General features: G+C 62.8%; 1 protein-coding gene across 1 annotated transcript in view; it reads left to right on the plus strand.

The window, feature by feature from the left end:
* Positions 1–16,556, plus strand: part of TRPM8 (transient receptor potential cation channel subfamily M member 8) — a 76,311-nt gene that overhangs the window by 39,187 nt on the left and 20,568 nt on the right. Inside the window, exons 15-20 of the mRNA XM_004610822.2 lie at positions 506–618; positions 1,462–1,678; positions 4,279–4,370; positions 5,149–5,290; positions 6,767–6,938; positions 10,316–10,493. Of these exons, the coding sequence (XP_004610879.1) occupies positions 506–618; positions 1,462–1,678; positions 4,279–4,370; positions 5,149–5,290; positions 6,767–6,938; positions 10,316–10,493 (914 nt within the window). The remainder of the gene's footprint in view (positions 1–505; positions 619–1,461; positions 1,679–4,278; positions 4,371–5,148; positions 5,291–6,766; positions 6,939–10,315; positions 10,494–16,556) is intronic.

The raw sequence follows: 16,556 nt of genomic DNA on the forward strand, positions 1-16,556 counted from the left end.
TGAGCCCTGGTCGAGGCTTCATCTCGGCCGGGGGCTCTGGGCATGAGGGAGGAGGGGAAGAAAGAGACGGAGAGACACCCAGACACGCGCCGCGCCCCTCTGCCCCGTGCAGGGGTGGGTGTGTCCGATTTGGCTAAGGAGAGTTCAGGGGCTCATGGGTTCCAGAAGCTTCCGTGGCTCCACTGCTGGGCCCCGAGCGGGTGCTAAGTCCGTTGTGCCAGCGGATGCCGCCGCTGACAGTGTGGTTCACTGTTGCCGTGTCCCCAGGCTCTGGGTGGGCGGCCAGCCGGGGGCCCCTTGTTCGTGCCAGAGATCGTCCCGGGACCCAGCGCCTTCACCCACCCCACAGGGCTGGCCGCAGGGGCCGTTTCTCCCCACGCCCTGGGGTGCAGGGGCTCCTATCACACCAGGACCTTGGGGCGTGCTTTCCTCAGGGTGGGGCGGGAGGGAAGCTTCCCCCCTGCATTCCCGGCACCAGAGGACCCGTGTCCGTCTCTCCCTGCAGAACTTCCTTTCCAAGCAGTGGTACGGCGAGATTTCCCGCGACACCAAGAACTGGAAGATCATTCTGTGTCTGTTCATCATCCCCTTGGTCGGCTGCGGCTTCGTCTCGTTCAGGTATGAAGCCAGGCACACCTCATCTCCTACACATGTGGACACGTGTCCCTGCACACTGTATGCATTCCTGTTGCATGTGTCCTAGTGTGTAATGCACCTCGCTGTGTGCACACACCCACACATGCATCCACGCATGTGTATCTGTGTTCCTGTTTGAGCCTGTGTCCCTGTGTGTTCATGCACCCACGTGTAAACATGCATCCTTGTGTGTGTACACACGGCCACCTGTACATGTGTGTAATATATCCATGTGTATGTCTCTGTGCACATAAAGCACCATTTGTGTGTATCTGTACATGTGTGCAATGTACTTATGTGTGTCTATGTGCACATATAGCACCACACGTGTGTACCCGTACATGTGTGTGATGTACCAACATGTGACTGTCTCTGTACATACATAATACCACATATGCGTGTACATGTGTATATCTCTGTGTACATAACACAACATGTGTGTACCTATAAATGTGTGTGATGAGTCCACGTGTGTATGTGCCAAACACCATATGCATGTGCCTGTATATGTGTGTAATATACCCACTTGTGTATGTATCTCTGTGTACATGGCACCACGTATATACTTGTTCATGTGTGTGATATGCCCAAATGTGTGCTTCTCCCTGTGCACACACCCACACGTGTGCAAGCATCTGTGTGCGCACGTGTGTGAGTGCGACACACACATGAGTGCTCTCGAGATGCGGGTGCTGGCACCAACACTGGGGAGGGGCTCTCTGGGTGCGCCGTGCCCACACAGGCAGCCGGGCGTGTCCGTCACACCCGGTGCGGGGTGCAGGGCCGGGCGCGGGTGCGGGCGCTGAGCGGGCCGGGCCCCTGCAGGAAGAAGCCGGTGGACAAGCGCCGGAAGCTGCTGTGGTACTACGTGGCCTTCTTCACGTCGCCCTTCGTGGTCTTCTCCTGGAACGTAGTCTTCTACATCGCCTTCCTGCTGCTCTTCGCCTACGTGCTCCTCATGGACTTCCACGCCGCGCCGCACCCGCCCGAGCTCGTGCTCTACGTGCTGGTCTTCGTGCTGTTCTGCGACGAAGTGAGGCAGGTGGGCCGCCCGGACCCCGGACCCCGGACCCCGCGCCCGTCCCCACACGCCCCTCCCGCGCCGGGCCACAGTCCGGCACTTTGGGCTCCTGCTGGCGGCCGAGTCTCGGGTGCTCCCTCGGGCGGCCGGGGCTCTGGGACCCCTGTGTGTGCACACGGCAGCGAGGAGGGGTTCCTGACCACCTGCAGGCACGCACGCTCCAGCTCCGCCCCGCCACGCCCCCCTCCCGCCACGCCCCTCTCCCTCCAGCTCCCCTTCCCCCCAGGCCCCTCTCCCTCCAGCTGCCCCTTCCCCCCAGGCCCCTCTCCCTCCAGCTCCCCCTCCCCCCTGCCCCTCTCCCTCCAGCTCCCCTTCCCCCCAGGCCCCTCTCCCTCCAGCTCCCCTTCCCCCCAGGCCCCTCTCCCTCCAGCTGCCCCTTCCCCCCAGGCCCCTCTCCCTCCAGCTCCCCCTCCCCCCTGCCCCTCTCCCTCCAGCTCCCCTTCCCCCCAGGCCCCTCTCCCTCCAGCTCCCCTTCCCCCCACACCCCTCTCCCTCCAGCTCCCCCTCCCCACCACGCCCCTCTCCCTCCAGCTCCCCTTCCCCCCACGCCCCTCTCCCTCCAGCTCCCCTTCCCCCCACGCCCCTCTCCCTCCAGCTGCCCCTTCCCCCCACGCCCCTCTCCCTCCAGCTGCCCCTCCCCCCCCGTGCCCCTCTCCCTCCAGCTCCCCTTCCCCCCACACCCCTCTCCCTCCAGCTCCCCTTCCCCCCACGCCCCTCTCCCTCCAGCTCCCCTCCCCCCCACGACCCTCTCCCTCCAGCTCCCCCTCCCCCCTGCCCCTCTCCCTCCAGCTCCCCCTCCCCCCACGCCCCTCTCCCTCCAGCTCCCCCTTCTCCCCGCGCCCCTCTCCCTCCAGCTCCCCTTCCCCCCACGCCCCTCTCCCTCCAGCTCCCCCTTCTCCCCGCGCCCCTCTCCCTCCAGCTCCCCTTCCCCCCAAGCCCCTCTCCCTCCAGCTCCCCTCCCCCCCACGCCCCTCTCCCTCCAGCTCCCCCTCCCCCCCACGCCCCTCTCCCTCCAGCTCCCCCTCCCCGCCACGCCCCTCTCCCTCCAGCTCCCCCTCCCCCCTGCCCCTCTCCCTCCAGCTCCCCTTCCCCCCACGCCCCTCTCCCTCCAGCTCCCCCTCCCCCCCACGCCCCTCTCCCTCCAGCTCCCCCTCCCCGCCACGCCCCTCTCCCTCCAGCTCCCCCTCCCCCCTGCCCCTCTCCCTCCAGCTCCCCTTCCCCCCACGCCCCTCTCCCTCCAGCTCCCCTTCCCCGCACGCCCCTCTCCCTCCATCTCCCCCTTCTCCCCGCGCCCCTCTCCCTCCAGCTCCCCTTCCCCCCACGCCCCTCTCCCTCCAGCTCCCCCTTCTCCCCGCGCCCCTCTCCCTCCAGCTCCCCTTCCCCCCACGCCCCTCTCCCTCCAGCTCCCCTTCCCCCCACACCCCTCTCCCTCCAGCTCCCCTTCCCCCCAAGCCCCTCTCCCTCCAGCTCCCCTCCCCCCAAGCCCCTCTCCCTCCAGCTCCCCCTCCCCCCCACGCCCCTCTCCCTCCAGCTCCCCCTCCCCGCCACGCCCCTCTCCCTCCAGCTCCCCCTCCCCCCTGCCCCTCTCCCTCCAGCTCCCCTTCCCCCCACGCCCCTCTCCCTCCAGCTCCCCTTCCCCGCACGCCCCTCTCCCTCCATCTCCCCCTTCTCCCCGCGCCCCTCTCCCTCCAGCTGCCCCTTCTCCCCGCGCCCCTCTCCCTCCAGCTCCCCTTCCCCCCGCACCCCTCTCCCTCCAGCTCCCCCTCCCCCCACGCCCTTCTCCCTCCAGCTCCCCCTTCCCCCCCCCCCGTTCCCCTCTCCCTCTAGCTCCCCCTTCCCCCCCAGTGCCTCTCTCCCTCCAGCTGCCCTTCCCCCCACGCCCCTCTCCCTCCTGCTGCCCCTCCCCCCACTCCCCTCTCCCTCCAGCTCCCCCGCAGGCCCACAGTCACCTACTCTGACTGCGCGTCCCCACGAAGTGGTCCCGAAACGATCACAATCATTTCTGTGGAAGGACGTTTGTGAGAATTGTCGCATCTCGCCATGGGGACGTTGAGTCCTTGTCTGGGGGTTGCTAAGTTGCTGTTGCGAGTTGAGCCTTTTGTGGTCCTGGTGTCACTCGTGGAGACTGCCTGGTGTCCACACCCCATCCTGGCCACCTGGTGCTGGTCCCGGGATGTCTGTGTTGTAGAGCTTGGCGATGTCACGCGGCGAATGCGCCCATGCTCCAGAAAAATCCAGAATATTTAGCTGGGTAGCGAGAAGGGAGGCTTTGGGGGGCTGGGCGCTGTCCCGCGCCCCTCGGTCTCTGGGGGCAGGGGAGGGGCCGTGCAGGCTGCAAACATCTTCGTGCCCAGCCCGCCCTGGACACGTGTGGTCATCCCGGAGACGTGGAGGACGGCAGACCCCGGCCCGGCGGGGGGAGTCCCCTTCGGAGGCTGGGGCAGGGCTCACCGGGCACATTGCGGCTCAGGAAGGCCCTGCGGGGGCAGGGGCGGGGAATGGGGGTCGGTCAGACGCCTGAGGTGGCCGCCGCCCACCCTCACCCCTCCCCCCCGCCGCAGTGGTACATGAACGGTGTGAATTACTTCACCGACCTGTGGAACGTCATGGACACGCTGGGCCTGTTCTACTTCATCGCTGGCATCGTCTTCCGGTGCGTGCTCCCCACCACACCCCACAGGGGGCTGGGGGCTTCTGGAGCATGCATGGGGGGGGCTGGGGGGGCTTTCCCGGGCCGGAAGGTGAAGGAGGGTCTTGATGCGTCTTCGTCCAGGTACATCCCTCCTGCTCGAGGTTGGTTCCTCCTGAGGACCGTGTCCCCCCCCTGGTGCCCGGCGTGGCTGGCACGAGCCTCTCTCCTCCTCGGGGAGGCTGTGGGCCTCCCGCCTGCTGGGCGTCACCGGGCACCCAGGGGGCCGGGGGCTGCAGGGCGCGGGGAGACAGTGAGGTCGCGGAGACGCCTCGGCTCTCTGCAGACTCTGGAGTCGTCCCCGGAGCTCTTGTTCTGCCGTTGCCTCCCCTCATGGGCCCGGTTTCCTCCAGTTCCCCCCCTGGGCTGCGGCCAGCCCTCGGGATGGGGAAACCGAGGCCCGCCCTGGGCCACAGCACCAGGGTGCGGCTGGGGTGGGTGGTCCCTGCCTCCAGCCTCGCTTCTGGCTCTCCGGAGCTCAGCTCCCGCCCCAGAGCTGGGCCAGAGGGCCAGCGTCTGCAGGCACTGTCGTCGGGGTTCTAGAACGTTCCAGTTAGCAAACACACGTGGCTTCCAGGGCGCTGGCCAGTCGCCTCATCCGGTAGAACAGGGCCACAGGGGGCTGGTGGGCCGGCAGTGAGGGGAGTCCCATGCGGGACCCCCAGGCAGTGCTGGGCGTGGTCCCCGGGCTGCCCACACCGTGTGGTCAGCAGCTCACCGCTGCCCCCCACCCCCACCCCAGGCTTCACCCTTCCGACAAGACCTCGCTGTACTCGGGCCGCGTCATCTTCTGCCTGGATTACATCATCTTCACCCTCCGCCTCATCCACATCTTCACGGTCAGCAGGAACCTGGGCCCCAAGATCATCATGCTGCAGCGGATGGTGAGGCAGCCCCGGGCACGGCTGGCGGAGGGGGGTGGGGGGGCACCGCGGCTCGTGGTCACTCGGGCTTGCCTCTGCCGGGTTTGGCTCTAACAGGGGCCCAGCCTGGCCTAGTGAGTGAGCGTCGTCGGAAGAGTGAGCCTGTGACCGGGACGGGGTGAGCAACGCTCCCCGCGCCCTTGAGGGGGTCACGCTGGTCTAGAGGCACAAGGGGACTTTTTTTTTTTTTTTTTTTTTTGCTTTTTGGGTCACACCCGGCGATGCTCAGGGGTCACTCCTGGCTCTGCACTCAGGAATCACCCCTGGTGGTGCTCGGGGAACCCTATGGGATGCTGGGAATCGAACCCGGGTTGGCCGCGTGCAAGGCAAACACCCTCCCCTCTGTGCTATCGCTCCGGCCCCTCGAGGGGATTTTTATACTGTTTGTGTGGATTTGGGCAGTCGAGTCCTGGGGGTTCCTGACGCTCGTGCAGGGCTGGTGAGCGTGGAGCAGGGCAAGGGGCGGAGCGCCGGGAGGTTGTTGTAGCGGAAGGCGCAGCAGGATGAGCACGCTGGGACGAGGAGGCCGGCCTGGCAGACGGCCCAGAGGACCCTCGACCCGCTGCTCCTCTGGCCAGCCCAGCTGGGGACCGGGGTGAGCCCAGCTGCCCCTGCCTGGCAGGGAGGAGGCTCCGAGCGTGTGGTTTTAATCCAAGCACAGCCGAGGCCCCGTCTCCAGGGAGCCGGGCTGCACGCACAGACCATGAGGGGAAAGGCTGAGGCTCCCTGGAAAGAGAGCCGAGGGCGTGTGGGGTCTCTTGGACGGGGAGGACTCCCCGAGTGCTCACCATCTCGGGCACAGGGTGTTGGCTGGAGGGGTCACCCCAGAGCCCCCTCCCGGGGAACCTCGTCTCTCCAAAGCTGTGCGCCCTGGGAATGCTGCAAATGAGTGTCTGGAGACCCCCTGTGGAGGAGCCCATTTGGGGGGTTGGGGTGGGTTTGGCCACACGGGGCAGTGCCCAGCGGACTCTCTGTGGTTCGGGGGGCGTAACTGGGGGTGGCAACGTGCAAGGCAAGTGCCTTAGCCCCTGCACTCTCTCTCCAGCCCCTATGGTGGCCGTTTCTGTTTTGTTTTGGACCCTCACCCAGAAGTGCTCTGAGCCTACTCCTGGCTCTGTGCTCACGATCACTCCGGTTGGGGCTCAGGGTGTTGAGGTGTCAGTGATCCCATTTCTTTTTTTTTCTTTTTCTTTTTTGGGTCACACCCGGTTATGCACAGGGGTTACTCCTGGCTCATGCACTCAGGAATCACCCCTGGCGGTGCTCAGGGAACCCTATGGAATGCCAGGCATCGAACCCGGGTCGGCCGCATGCAAGGCAAACGCCCTCCCCGCTGTGCTATCACTCCGGCCCCAGTGATCCCGTTTCTAACATCCGCGTAAGTCCAGGCCCGGAGACTCAGGCCCGGGCCCGACGCTCTCCCCTCCCTCCCGACAGCTGATCGATGTCTTCTTCTTCCTGTTCCTCTTCGCCGTGTGGATGGTGGCCTTCGGCGTGGCCCGCCAGGGCATCCTGCGCCAGAACGAGCAGCGCTGGCGCTGGATCTTCCGCTCCGTCATCTACGAGCCCTACCTGGCCATGTTTGGCCAGGTGCCCAGTGACGTGGACAGTGAGTGGCCCGGGCCGTGGGGCCGGGAGGGGACCCGCGGGAGCTACTGGGCCCACCACCCGGGGACTTGGCACTCACTCGGACCCCGTCCTTTGCTTCTGAGCAGACCTTCCGCCCACCCGCCTTCAGGCGCCAGCCTGTGACCCTATGATGCTGTAACCAAGGCAACATTGGTTTAGAAGTGCACATGGGCACACCCACATATGACAAACACGAACCTATATTAATTATATTATTTTATTCACGTAGCCGACCCTATGTTCGATTCCTCTGCCCCTCTCAGAGAGCCTGGCAAGCTACCGAGAGTATCGCGCACGCATGGCAGAGCCTGGCAAGGTATATCCAATGCCTTTGGCGTATTGGATATGCCAAAAACAGTAACAATAAGTCTCACAATGAGAGATGTTACTGGTGCCTGCTCGAACAAATCAATGACCAACAGGATGACAGTAACAGTATTCATTAATATACACATGATATTAATGTAGAATATATCGTATGATGTAGAATATATCTATGATGTATTATAGTATCACTGTCATCCCTTTGCTCATCTATTTGCTCGAGCGGGCACCAGTAACGTCTCCATTGTGAGACTTGTTGTTACTGTTTTTGGCATATTGGATACACCTCGGGTACTTGCTGGGCTCTGCCGTGAGGGCGGGATACTCGGTAGATTGCCGGGCTCTCCGAGAGGGATGGAGGAATCGAACCCAGGCTGGCGGCGTGCAAGGCAAAGGCCCTACCCGCTGTGCTCTCACAATATATAATTATTTAAACTCTCAGGGGACCAATTCACAACTCTTCTAAATGTCACCCCACCACGCCCATCACCCAAGTGCCAATAATTCCCACTGTCCCCAGTCCCCCTATGCCTCGGTCTGAGCTGCAGGCTGGTTTTCACTGGGCATTGCCTGTCCGGCGCCTTGCTTCTCCCTGTCCCACACACGACGAGCCTGTCTGGACCCTGACCTCCTCCTTCTGACTCTTAGCATGACTGTCTCCACGTCGCCGCCGAAAGCCAGACTTCCTCTTTCCTTCTCCCGCCTCGTTCTCCTCTGCACACACAGGCCCCAGACGCTGTGCCCAGGCACGGTCCCCGGGCACGCAGCTCTTCCCGGCTCCGGCCTCCTGTGCCGAGCGCTGCGGAGAGCCTCGGTGTGCCGTGAGCTTCCCAGCCTCGTGGAGGCTCGGCTTTTGTTCCGTCTTCTTGGCACAGATACCTGGGAACAGAATTGTTGGATCATGAGGTCGACTGACTATTAGGGTTTTTGCAAAATCTCCCCCCTGTCTCCCAAGGACCTGCCGGAAATCTCTAAGCCCTGCAAGGGCTCGTATGTCCACCAGCAGCCATGCACGGCCGGCCCGAGAGGTGCTGATAAGTGTGCAAGTTACTGATTCCCGAGCACAGAGCTGGGAGCAACCCCCGGGCACAGCGCGGTGTGGACGCTCCACCCCACCCCCCACCGCCCAAACAGGAGTATGCAGGCCGCACTGTCCCATAAAGAGTGACTCAGCGTCTGTTTCTTGCGGCCAATTCTGGAACTTGGGGTGTAAGATTCCCATGAGCCCTCTGCCAGCAGCCATGGAGGCTCCCGGGGGCCTGGATGGTGTTAGGTCACCGCACCACATACAGGACCCTAGGGGCACGTGCCCACCCGCGTATGTTTGGTATGAGCTGTCCATCGCACGTGTGCAAAGCCCGCCAGGAGCCTGGGCCCGCCGTGCTCTTTCCTACCAGGACAAATGGCCTGGGGTCATCTCTGCCCTGTCCGTCTCGTGCCACGCATCTCCGATGGCTCCGTGATGCCCAGGGCCTCCTGCAGCCCTCCAGCCGTTTCTGAGGGTGCCCTGGGGGTACGGCTCCAAGTCCTGGACCCCCTGGACCCCCCAAAGCCTGGCCTTCCAGGAGGCTCTGCCTGCCCTGGGTGAGACTCGTGCCATCAGGCCCACGGTGGGGAAAAGCCTTTCTCAGACGTGCCGGGGCCCCTCCAGATGAGAGCTCTGTATTTTGGTGCGGGTGGAGCATGGCTCTGGGGAGGGTCCGGGCCCCCCTAGGGATGCTCAGCAGCCAGCCACGGGGCTTCCCCGGGGAGCCTCCAGGGTCTGACGCTGATCCAGCATATCCCCTTCCTGTCGTGGGCCCCTCCCGGCCCCTCCCGCCCTGGCCCCTTGGCCATGCTCCAGGGCCCAGCACGCTGGGGTGACCACATGGGCCTTCAGCCCCGTGCTGTGTCCCAGGCCCCCGGGAGGACTCTGAGCCCTTCCTTCCGGGCCGGCCGTGGCCACCAGCCACACCGCTATGCAAATCAGACGGCTTTCTGCAACCCGGGGTCTTTATGCAAAGCAGAGGGTTTATGCAAATCGGAGCTATTTATGCAAAACAGAAGTCTTTATGCAAATCAGAACTCTCAACGCGAAGTTCTCCTCTGCCTGTGGTTTCATCCTGCAGATCCCGGCCGAGCCACCGGCTTGTTTGTCCTTGAGATTCAGCCCATCCTCCTCCAGCCCCAGCCCCTCGCAGCCTGCCAACGTGGCTCCTGTGGGGGCTTCACCATGCTCCCGCTGGCTCCTGGTTCCCGCCACTGTGGTGGAGACAAGCCCCCTGCCCCTCCCCCTTGGCTCAGCCCGAGGCCTCACTTGCCTGCCCACCCGAGGGGCTCTGCAGTCAAGACCACACCTGCCCTGCCCTGGCTTCCGTCTGAGGCTGGTGGGAGCTCAGCTGCCTTCCGAGGGGACCAGCAGACGGCCCGACGCTCCGTGTTTGGGTCTGGTGCCTCCGCTTCCTCATCTCTGCCCTCAGCCCCTCTGGGGTCTCACCGACTCTCTGTTCCTCTGTCTCTCCCTCCGCTGCTCCTCTCGGGAGGCCTCATCTGACAGCGGCGTCTCTGTTCATACGGGCCCGTCTCCACTCGCTGGGCGTGGGGCGTTTGATCCCCCTCCCCACTGCGCCTCTTGCAGCCCCGGCTGAGTCCCTCCACCCCCAGGGAGCCCTGCGGGTGCTGGCCGGCATTCCTCTCTTCATTCCCCAGCACGACAATGTGATGTGGTGCTCCCCGTTTGGGTCTCGTACAGGGTCCCAGGAGACGCCGTCTTCCCTGTGGGATAAGCAGGAGGGGTTCCGTGGCCGTCCTGGACCCAGGAGGCACTGAGTCCAGGACCGGCTGCTCATGTCCAGGGCCCAGAGTCAGCCCTCTGCCTCAGTCTCTTTGGCGGGGGCACCAGTGCCAGATCTTCAGCACCTGCTTGGCAGGGCCGAGTCCTCACCAAGGCCGCTGTGTCCAGATGAGCCCCCGAGAACAGTGACCAGCACTCCGCCTGGCCGCCGGCACTGTACCCCGGAAGCCACCACTTTGTGTCCATCTCTCCATTCCCAGGTACCACGTACGACTTCTCCCACTGCACCTTCACCGGGAACGAGTCCAAGCCGCTGTGCGTGGAGCTGGACGAGCACAACCTGCCCCGCTTCCCCGAGTGGATCACCATCCCCCTGGTCTGCATCTACATGCTGTCCACCAACATCCTGCTGGTCAACCTGCTGGTCGCCATGTTTGGGTGCGTGTTCACGTCGGGCGCCTGCCGTCATTCCTGGTCACTTGTTTGGGTACACGCTGCCCCTGGTGGTCAGTTTGGGTCCTTCTCTTCCCCTGGTGGTCAGTTTGGGTCCTTCTCTTCCCCTGCTGGTCAGTTTGGGTATTTGCTACCCCCTGCTGGTCAGTTTGGGTACATGCTCCCCCTGCTGGTCAATTTTGGTACAGGGCTCCCCCTGTTGGTCAGTTTGGGTCTTTGCTCCCCCTGCTGGTCAGTTTGGGTCCTTGCTCCCCCTGCTGGTCACATGTTTGGGTACTTGCTCCCCCTGTTGGTCAGTTTGGGTCTTTGCTCCCCCTGTTGGTCAGTTTGGGTCTTTGCTCCCCCTGCTGGTCAGTTTGGGTCCTTGCTCCTCCTGCTGGTCACATGTTTGGGTACTTGCTCCTCCTGCTGGTCAGTTTGAGTACTTGCTCCCCCCACTAGCCACATGTTTGGGTACTTGCTCCCCCTGCTGGTCAGTTTGAGTACTTGCTCCCCCTGCTGGTCACATGTTTGGGTACTTGCTCCAGGACCTCAGTGCTATGTTTGCCCTGTGCTAAGTGAGGCTGGGACCAGAGCAAAGCAGCAAAAATCTACTTCAGAGAAGTATGTGATGGGGGGCTGGAGGGCTGGTGGGCGGAGCAAGTGGGGTCATGGGGACTGTGTGTAATGCTCCATTAGCAGTGCTGGGGGCTGTCTGCTGAGTACCTACAGACTCTGCTCACAGCTGTTATGCAGAATTCACACCGCCCTGTGCATCTTAGGGACTGCTTCTCTCTGCCCCCGGAGGAAGGGAAGATCTTCCATTCGGTAGGGTTGGAGGGAGGTTCTTAGTTAAGCGTGAAAGGCAAATGGCGGGGTACTTTGGGTGGCAAGGTCTTGATTCCCCACAGTAAAACCCAGGAAAGCAAAAGAGCCGAGCATGGATGTCCATCGCCGTGGCCATCCCAGGTCAGTCACACAAATCAGGAAGGGAAATCAGAGCTCAGTCATGGTCTCACAGCCCGTTATCACAGCTGGTCAGTCACAGGGGTCAGTCACAGGGGTCAGTCACAGGGTCATCACAGCTGGTCAGTGGGCCCTGGAGGCCACAAGTCCCCCTGCAGAGTCTGATGCAGGGGCCCCTCTGCGTGGCAGGGAGCCCCCTGGTGTCCAGTGGGGGTCTCTGCCTCCCCATTCAGGGTGGGCCTGGGTGGGGTCTCGGGCGTCCCTGCTCTGCTCCTCCTTCAGTCCTTCACCTCTGGCGTCCCAGGTCAGGTCCAACACCCTCCACTTCCCTCCGCTGGGCGCTGTGGCGGAGGGTGTACCTGGGTTTGAATCCACATCCTGCGCTCATCCCACTGGACATGTCCAAGCACCCGCCGTGGGTCCAGCTGACCTTCCTCACCGCGACCGAGTCTTCCCGTGCTCGCCCTCTAGGGGGCGCTAAGCACCAGCCTCTGCCCGGGGTCCCCAACTCCGACCGGCCTGGACACTGCCTGGGCCCCTGGCTAAGGACGTAGGCTCCCGAGGGTGCTGCTGGTAGCACTCTGTAGCCTGGCCCAGGCGTGCAAGGCTGCGGGGTCCTTCCTGGGTCTGGCGCCTTGGCTGCTGCTGAGGTCCCGCGTTCTCTAGAAGGTTCCGTGCTGAGGACCCGGAGGTAAACCTGAGTGGGGGTGTGACATGCTTGCTTGCGGGGGCCTGGCCGTGGCCGGGGGTCTCACGTGGCCTGGGGAGGGCTGAGCCGCTGCCCTCTTGGTCGCCTCCCTGAGTGGTGGCCCCGGGAGGACTCGGGGGCCAGGAACCCGCGTGCCTCTCGCTGCCGAGCCCCCTGTGGGGAGCAGGAGGTGAGGGAAGAGCCTGGCGGGTGCCCCAGGAGGCAAGGACGGGCTTCGTGATGCCAGACTGACCCCGGGCAGGGAGCGATGGTGTTCGGGTCCCTGTGATCCCGGGGCCTCTCGCTCTCCCCCGGGGTGCTGGGGGTCCCGAGAGCTGAGTTCTCTGTGCTGAGGTGAAGTCCAAGGCCTGGGCTCCCCTGCTGGGCCCTCAGCAGCTCTGAGGGGCTCCGAGAGCCTGCCCACCCCCACACCACTGCCTCCAGGCCACCCGGGACTGTGACCCGTCAGGAAGTGGGCTTTACCGGGCCGGCCATGCAGCTCCAGGTCACAGTGACCCCCGCCACACTCTGCCGGGGCCCTGCGTCCCACCCCACGATTGCCCCCTTGGAGGGGCACGTGACCATGGAGGCACCTGCCTCTCCTCGGGGAGCCGCGTGTGATCCTGCTTTGGGACTCATGAGCCACTTCCTGTCCCCCAAAGGTCACACACTGATCTGAGGGTTCCGGGGTTCTGGGAGCCACGTGTCCCTGGGTGACCCAATCGGGCAGCTCGTCCAGATTCTCATGGCAAAGGTCCCCTACCTGGGTAGTGACCCCCAGGCCTACCCGCAGGGCACACTGGGGGATGGGGAGCGGGACTGGAGGCAGGCAGATATCTCAGTGGTTAGGGCTCAAGCCTGGCATGCGCTCGGCCTGGGTTCAGTCCCTGGCACCACACAGTCCCCAAGCATCGCTGGGTGCCCCCTGGCGCTGTCAGGATGCCCCCTTTCCCCCTGGCACCACACCTTCCAGCCCTGGCATTGACCCAGCAGCCTGGCTGAGAACTGCTGGGCCCCTCTGAGCACTGCTGGAGAGCTTCCCCCAAAAAACAACCCAGAGGAGCAGCAGCCGGGCTGGGCCGGGCCGGCTGTCAGCAGGGAGAGAGCCGGTGTGAAGATTGGGGCTCACGTTGCATTAAAATCACCCAGCCCGAGCGAGCGAGCAAGTGGGGCCCAGTCTGGCACCCCACAGTGCCAGCGACGACAACCACCCGCTCTGCCCCCTCTGCAGAGAGCCCCCAGCCCCCCATGCCCACCAGCTGCCCAGAATAAGCCGGGTTTGAACTCAGGACCAGTTTCTGCTGATTGAGAATGAGCAGAAAGTTGCATCAGAGAAGGAACCACGAAGTAAGTGACGACCGCAGGGACCTCACAGGACGGGAGATGTGGGAGGGAAGGAGCCAAGGAACCAACAGGACGGCCCCTTAGCACCTGTACTGCCAGCCAGAGCCCCTGCCAGGCCACTGTCATCCTGCTGCTCATCGACTTGCTCGAGCGGGCGCCAGTAACGTCTTGATTCATCCCTGTCGCGTGTGCTAGTGTAGCCCAATGGTGTCTGCTCGCTCCAGGAACACGAAGAGCATTGAGCCGTTCCTTCAGGGTCTTGACGAAGAAGTCTGACCATCTTGTAGGGGGGCGGCCGGGGGTTCTTTTGGCATCCCGTGGTCTCGTCTCAGTCAGTCCAATGATGTCGTACTTGATCTTCTGTGCTTGCACCATCAGGTCCTCGATGGAGGCTTCCGATGCCAGTGTACGTGCGTTGAAAGTACACACAGTCATTTTAGTCCTTCATTTTGGCAGCTGAGTCAGCCCTGAGATTTTAGCAGCCTCTCCTTGCTCGTCCTTCCCAACACTGCTGCATTGGGGACCCTTTTAGGGTCAGGGGAATGAGGCCCGCTATTGTTACTGGTTTTGGTATATTGAATACACCGTGGATAGCTTGCCAGGCTCTGCCGTGTGGGCGGGGTACTCTCGGTAGCTTGCCGGGCTCTCCGAGAGAGTAGAGGCTTTTGGGGCAGCCTCTAATCGCCCTTACAGTGCTCCCGGTCTACTGAATGTAAGCTTTTGGTCGACTGGCACGTTGTAACGATCTGCACGCTGACAAACACGCACCTGCCTGAGTCTCTGGGCAGCCCCTGTTGGGTCACTCTTTGCCGGTTGGCACCGTTGCCACCCCCTCACTACGATGAGGCAGTGAGCCATCGGGGGGGATTGCAAATCATAAGGCCCAAAGTCGAGAGAGAAAGAAGGATGGTACCTGCCACAGAGGCAGGGAGTGGGGTGGGTGCGGGTGGCGGGTGGGACCCTGGGAACAGTGGTGGGGGGAAGTGTGCCCGGGGGGAGGGACGGTGCTCGAGCACTGTGCGCCTGAAACGCAGTCATGCAGGGTTGCGACTGTATCTCAGGTGATCCAGTAAAGCTTCTTAAAAAACAGCAGAGGGGGGGCTGGAGCGATAGCACAGCGGGTAGGGCGTTTGCCTTGCACGTGGCCGACCCGGGTTCAAATCCCAGCATCCCATATGGTCCCCTGAGCACCTCCAGGAGTAATTCCTGAGTGCAGAGCCAGGAGTAACCCCTGTGCATCGCTGGGTGTGACCCAAAAACCAAAAATAAAATAAAATAAAATAAAATAAAAATAAAAATAAAAATGAGCAGAGGGGCTGGAGCAATAGCACAGCGGGGAGGGCGTTTGCCTTGCACATGGCCAACCCGGGTTCGATTCCCAGAATCCCATATGGTCCCCTGAGCACTGCCAGGAGCAATTCCTGAGTGCAGAGCCAGGAGTGACCCCTGTGCATCGCAGGTGTGACCCAAAAAGCAAAAAAAAAAAAAAAAAAAAAAGAGCAGAAAGAGGAAGAGCAGCTGGAGGTGTAGACAGGTCGGGAAGCTGCTCTGCAGAGTAGGGGGGCGGCCGAGGGGGCGAGAGCCAGCGAGCAGAGAAAGGAACCACTGCCCTGGGCTTCCCGCAGGCCCCAAGGTTCCCCTCCGTGAGCAGAGTCATTCCCGGGGGCGTGACTTGGTGCCGAGCCTTGGTTGGGGGGGGGGGGGGGTGCTTCGCCTGCATGGACGGAGGAACCATTGCAAGAATAACGAACGCCGGGCGTGGAGCTCTGGGGCTGCCGACCAGGGGCTCCGGCGTGACCCGGGGCCGTGGCAGTACTGGGGTGGTAGGGTGGGGGTGTCGGGCGCCAGCCGAGCTGACCTGGCTCAGAGAACTGACCCCGGGGTGTTGGAGCCGGGGGACTGGCTGGGGGAGAGAGCAGGAGAGGGAAGGGGGTCCGGGAGAGGCCACCATGGCAGAGCGAGGGAGGGGCTGGCAGGGCGGGGGTGGGGGCCTCGGAGACCACCCGAGAGAGTGTGGGCGTTTCCCGTAGCCCAGGGAGCCCCCACGCGGCCCGGAGTAGCTGAGCCGTCACCGTGAGTGAGTATGGACATTGCAGAGCGGATAGGACGGCCACCGCGGGGACACAAGGACGGACGCTTCGTCCATCACCTACAGGGGAGGACTGTCCAGGCCTGAGGGAACGTCCACGAACCTGCACAGGGAAACGACTGTTTCTCCTGCCGCTGCCTCTTTACCTGTTCCTGAGGCCGTGGAGTGTGGGAGAAACATTTGAACAGGCACCTGGGCCTTGGTGAGCACTGAGTCGGGAGCCCCAGGGAAGGACCAGAGAGGAGGTGGCGAGTTAGGGCCAGCTGGGGTTCTCGCTCCCGTGTGAACTCAGGCACGCGTTCATCAGTCTATTTTGGGTTTTGCTAGAACTGGATGTAATTGCAGCTCTGCTTGTTTTGAAAAGCCATTCTCGGTCTGTGGTGCCCGGGCCCTTCTGGTTCTCACTCAGACCTCTCCCGGGCTCACCCGGAGGAAGCGGAGAGTTTTGGCCCCCCACCTTCCAGAAACCCCCAGGGCGTGTGAATTTTATTGTGATGGTGTTAACTTTGTACAATTATTTCGGGGAAACCGGCATCCTTTTAAAAAATGGCCTTTTACCGTGCAGTGCACACCTGCTGGCTTCTCCGATGATTCGAATTGAGCATCGGCTCTCGGGAAGCCCGGCCCGAGCTTGTGATCTCCCGGGGCTTTCTGGCCACTCGTGGCTGTGAATGAGGGATTCTTCTTTAACGATGCTTTCTCAGTTGTTCCTTTCAGAAAGGGGAAAAGCTTTGTTTAGTTGTTTTGAATTCTCCTTTCTGGATTCTTTTTTTTTTCTTTTTGGGTCACACCTGGCAATGCACAGGGGTCACTCCTGGCTCATGCACTCAGGAATTACCTCTGGTGGTGCTCGGGGGACCCTATGGATGCTGGGAGTCGAACCCGGGTCGGCCATGTGCAAGGCAAATGCCCTCCCCGCTGTGCTATCGCTCCAGCCCCACCTTCCTGGATTCTTGCTCTCCTGCCCTTCCACCACAGCACG

Source organism: Sorex araneus, chromosome X (assembly GCF_027595985.1).
Source record: "Sorex araneus isolate mSorAra2 chromosome X, mSorAra2.pri, whole genome shotgun sequence".
NCBI classification, from domain to species: Eukaryota; Metazoa; Chordata; class Mammalia; order Eulipotyphla; family Soricidae; genus Sorex; species Sorex araneus.